The sequence below is a fragment of the Octopus bimaculoides genome, chromosome 1 (genome assembly GCF_001194135.2).
Source record: "Octopus bimaculoides isolate UCB-OBI-ISO-001 chromosome 1, ASM119413v2, whole genome shotgun sequence".
NCBI lineage: Eukaryota > Metazoa > Mollusca > Cephalopoda > Octopoda > Octopodidae > Octopus > Octopus bimaculoides.
In genome coordinates, this window is record NC_068981.1 from 13,837,121 (window position 1) to 13,842,633 (window position 5,513).

General features: G+C 34.0%; 1 protein-coding gene across 1 annotated transcript in view; it reads right to left on the minus strand.

Annotated features, from left to right (window-relative positions):
- LOC106869364 (glutamate receptor) overlaps positions 1-5,513 on the minus strand; it is a 695,940-nt gene that overhangs the window by 38,748 nt on the left and 651,679 nt on the right. The window contains exons 10-11 of the mRNA XM_014915088.2: positions 4,564-4,636; positions 311-450 (exon numbers count right to left, since the gene is read on the minus strand). Coding sequence (XP_014770574.1) covers positions 311-450; positions 4,564-4,636 — 213 coding nt within the window. The remainder of the gene's footprint in view (positions 1-310; positions 451-4,563; positions 4,637-5,513) is intronic.

Sequence of the window (5,513 nt, forward strand, 5' to 3'; positions counted from 1 at the left end):
ACACACACACACACACACACACACACACACACACACACACACACATACACACACCCGCATAACAGTTTGTCGCACAGTTGTCATCTCCGAAATTCGCAAGATATTGGTCGGCTAGAGTCTATAACAGTAGACACTAGTTCAATGTGTAGCGGACTGGGATTGAACCCCAAACCACAGAGCTGTGAAGCAAGCCTTTTGACTTACAGCCATGCGTATGAGAAAGAAAACAAATTCACAATCCTTTAAGCTATACATAAGAAACTCTTGGAATATAGAGACGCTTTTGCAATAGTAAACTAACTTTACTTACCCTACGTGTGAGCTCACCAATCATTCCGTCCCAAGTTCCGTTCTTAAGCTTTTGGCCGTAGTTGCCATCCTTCACGATACGAAATATGTAATCTCTATGAATGATTCTCTTTAAATGCTCTGCCAGTTCCACACAGTATCCTGAAAATTAAAATGAACATATCTATAAATTCACTTAAATTCTTACTGATTGTTTGTTATTTTACATGTAAATTGCATTATACGATTGCAAAACAAACTAATGCATAATTTTTTTCTGTCTACAAAGATAATAAAAAACAGTGTTTATTTCTTTTTTTTATTTTAAAGCAAAATGACGGCTACTCCCAATGCATGTTTTGCCGCTTCATTTCTTGGGCTTGTATAATTTGATCTCCCCTGCCCCTACCGAGTCGATTGTACCTCTGCCTTTTTTCCCCGTTAGCCAACCTACCACTTCGATCTTGTTATTTTCACTTTCACCTCACCTCAACTCTACCCTTTCGCCGTAGGATCTTACCAGTCTAATTGTGCTACTCTCCACCTCTTCCCAAAGGATCACTTCTCCAACCTCAAGGTTCCACAACTAATGCAATGTATTGGTACATAGGTCCTTCTTCTTCCTTCGTACCCCACCTTGTTCACTCTTTTTTTAACCAGTCTTTTGAAACAAATCAACATTTATTTTTTATTACCTAATCATATTAGAAATCGCGACCATATTAAATTCAGAATTTGTAATTGGACATTCCCCATGTTCATATGGTATGGCCGAGGAGGTTTACTGATAAGTAACGACAAATGAAATACTGGAGGTACTAACGTTCTATTCGTTTAAGTATGTAGTAATAGACCCAGCTACAATTCCAATGAAGGCTGACTGCGGTTTTTTAACATACATTGCAGTTTTATTTAATAACTTTTACTAAAGAATGATGATAATGAAATTTCAATATCTACACTGTGAGAGACGCTCAGTTGTACTAAATAAACGAATTATAGAATTCTAAATTGCGTATAAATAAATATTTTGTTAAAATACTGTAGCATTGTGCAGTCACTGGATATTGAAAGTACATAACTCAGCCAAAAGTTAAAGTTCATTGTCTCTTAGACTATTTTTCGTTACGCTATACTGATAAATTTTCTACCGGTAGGTTTTCAACCACTGAACTCGCATTCAGTTGAAAATACATTAGTATTTAGATTGACACTCCACACTATTCTCGGAATAATCCATTAAATGAAGTTTTATATTGTCATACCAATTAGATGAATTTTATGCCATAAACTACAATTTCTATTGAAATGTCAGATACGAACAATGTAGTTACTTTTTCCGTGTTTCTATATTTTCTGCGAGTAATTTAGATTTTATTTCCTCTTCTATGATTCCAATGGTTGATATTTACCAGGCGTAGAAAGGAGAACAATAGAAGTGTTCAGATTATATCAATATCGAGTAAAAAAAAAATCACCCTGTGATAGAGTTGCAAATCAGAGAATCACTGGTAGTTTCAAAGGAATATAGACAACGTCAATGAATACTCGACATAACCTAAAGATTCCTTTACAAAGAACAACGGAAACAAATCTTGGCAGTCATAGACTGTAGGCAGAATAATCACATTCCTATACTATTTCAATAGGTTTAAATATTTTATATTTTATTGATTTGCTGCTTAGGTGCCATGAAAATATATAAACAGTAGCTGGCAATGTTAATATCCATTAATCATAATAGATAAATATTAAGTAAAAAAAATATTTAGCAAATAACAATTTATAGTTTTTTTGCTTAATCCATAAGTATTGAGAAAAAAGATGAGACAAACGTTATTATTATTTTTCTTCTTTACAGACACTTTGGAAATTAGGTAATTTAAGTGGTATAGAAATTTAATGGCTTTCTTTTATGTTCAAAGAAAAACATACTCTTTTAGTATAAGAAAAATGGCAATAATTACGCATTTACGTCCTGAACACTTTTTGGGTATTTCATAAATGTTTGTATTTTTTGCAATAACTTCAGATACACGTGTAATTATACACCAATAAATACACATATATTTACATAATCATCACACAGAAGAGGATAGTACAGACGTTACGATTTTGCCTTACATCTGTAACCATAAGTAAATTTCTTCTATAATGTTCGTTCATAAAAATATCTAAAGCTAATTAGACGAATTAATAGAGTAAACTATAATATTAATCAATAAAGCGCGTGATAATTATAAATTATATGAATCATTAAAAGATTTCCGACATAAAACGAGTGGCAGAGATAGATTTAATTTAGATATAAAAATAAAACAAAATTGCCCATCGTTTGATGCACAGAGACCATTTAGAATTTAAACATGCTAAGTAACCATATGATTCCGTTAGCTTTCCAAAATTCTTACTGCACTAGAAGTTACCGAGCAATAGCCCACGTTCGGGTGCGTGTGTGTTTGCGCTTATCTATGAGACACTGTTCGTGAAAATATCAAGTTACGTCCGGTTAATTGATTTTTATATGATTTATATATTTTCCTCTATATAATATTCTTTCAGGCATTGATTGATAATTAACGAATCTCAACATTTTAGACGCTCATCTATTGATTTAATATAATTATTTAAGTGTTTATACTTCAATCTACTAGGGGTTACGTTTTATGACTTTTCCTATATACTATCACTGTCAATATGCATAAAATGTATGTTCTGTAAATGTAGTATAGTTATATGCAGTCATTAAGACTAACAATACAAGCATTGTTACTATACAACAGATTTTATGTCATTTATAATTATCTAGTGCAATACTGCAATCGTTAATGCTCTAATTCTTTGGACGTATATAACCACGACATTTTAAACTCAAAATCTATATTTGTTTATATTCTCAAAATTTCTATATTAGTTGCGTATATTATAATAACATTATCCAGAAAATGCATCTCCAATTCATGCTCCTCTCCTGTAAAAAATATTTTTTTCATAGTCTGTCAATGCAACGGCGATGGATAGTTTCCGTTTGGTTTGTTTAAGTCACAAAAGAAGAGAGTTGTGTGAGCGATTAATAGATTTTTTTTTATCCCAATGGATATCGCAGCTAACATACTAGATGAACGCATTTAAAAAGTATGGGACGAAGATTTGCAATTATATTCTATACATAATACTGTTGAGGATATTGGATTGGGTTGGATTGCCTATGTTCAGTCCACTGCAGCACGAAGGTTTCAGCATGTTCTCTCTACCAGCCACGGTCTGAGGCCATGAATTTGAGCTTGAGATCATATTGGTTTGATGAGCCTACGCTGCCAAACTATCTCGACATTGCTTAGCATTAGGGCGCAGTTTTTATACTCATGCCTGAGAATAGCTGAATAGATTTCAAACAACCCAGCGCTTAACTAGTACTTATTTTATCGACCCCGAAGGGATGAAAGGCAAAGTTTAAACTCGTAACGTAAAATCGGACGAAATACTGCGAAGCATTTCGCCCTGAATGCTAACGATTCTGTCAGCCCGCCACCTGTAGAGGATATATTCGCATTAATATCTGCATACATCAGTCAAGTTTTATATAACATATTACACGATATACTATTAGAATGCAGCTAAAACGACAGAAGATAGAACAAGATTTACTTGGATATATTCGACGATCTCATTGATGTACTGTATTAATGACGTTTAATTATCTACCGCACTTTCATTTGTAAATGTTATTACAAGATACGCATATAGTAAAAAGTGACAGCATTTTTTAATGCTATAGATTTATTATTCGATCTTTTTAGTATTAAGTGGTATTATGTTTAAGTGAAGTCGCATGGCTCAGTGGTTACAGCGGCGAGTTTACGATCGTGAGGTTGTGAGTTCGAATCCCGGACCGGGCTGCGTGTTGTGTTCTTGAGCAAGACACTTAATTTCACGTTGCTCCAGTTCACTCAGCTGTAGAAATGAGTTGTAACGTCACTTGTGCCAAGCTGTATCGGCCTTTGCCTTTCTCTTGAATAACATCAGTGGCGTGGAAAAGAGAGGTTGGTATGCATTAAAAACAAACTTAAGTTGTGCTTTCGCCGGTGAGGCGACTTTCCACCCAGACTTGTACCATGGATGGGAAGCTCTTAGGTGCATCCATGGTCATTCGTGACCGACGAATGAGACCGAAGTTGAGAGAGGTATTATGTTTAAGTACCTCGACAATTATTTTAAGTTTTTCATTTTTGACAACATGGCGGAGAAAAATAGAAATATTTGCGCTATACGAACCCTCATACTTGTCGTTCCCAACTAATGGTTTGCCATCTGGTGCTGGCGATTTAAACATCAAGAATGGCGGGGACTGAAAAAAATGTAAAAGAGAAGAAAATATGTAGATGATAATGATATATTTATTACCAGAAACAGATAATATTTTAATGGCAAATAATGATACATAAATAAAGCCAGGCAGTGCTGTAAAGCAAATTCAGTTTGCCTTCTAAAACATTTGCTATTACATCAATATACGTCTAAAATGCAAACACTTTCTATGGACCCACGAGACGATCCATAACTAAATATGGAAATATAAGAAAGGAAATAGTTCTACTGGAGGATAACTTGTAAATAGCAACTAGAATGCCAATATCTTCATAGCAATTAGTACAGATGGTGTTTGATATTTATGCATTTCCTAACATTATTCTAAATAAATATTAAAGTCTTGTAGCCACATCAGGGATCCTCAATAACAATGACATGCCACACTTCAACGGAACTAGGAAATGCAGGTTATGATTAACGAAAGTGTTTCACATATTACAATAGCCAGCGATATTGCTTACTCGGATAACAGATGGAAGTGTGTAGTTATACTCAAAAATGATTCCTACTCGATAGCTCCAATTCCCTCAAATATACAAAACCATTAACGCCGCTGGTTACCTGACTTTTGATGACTGCATACCTAAAACCGGTAATTTAATCTGAAATCATGGTATCTCATTGTAGCAATACCAATACTCTACTGTGCTAGATATTTAACCACAATATCCACCATGGCCAATAGGATAGTGTCCATTCCTTTTCTGTCAATTCAGAAAATAACGACTTAACATATATACATGTGTGAAATGCACATGCACGCATGCCTGTGTATATGCATCACAAACACACACACATGAATATATGTATATATATAAGTATATATATATATATATATATATATATATATATAT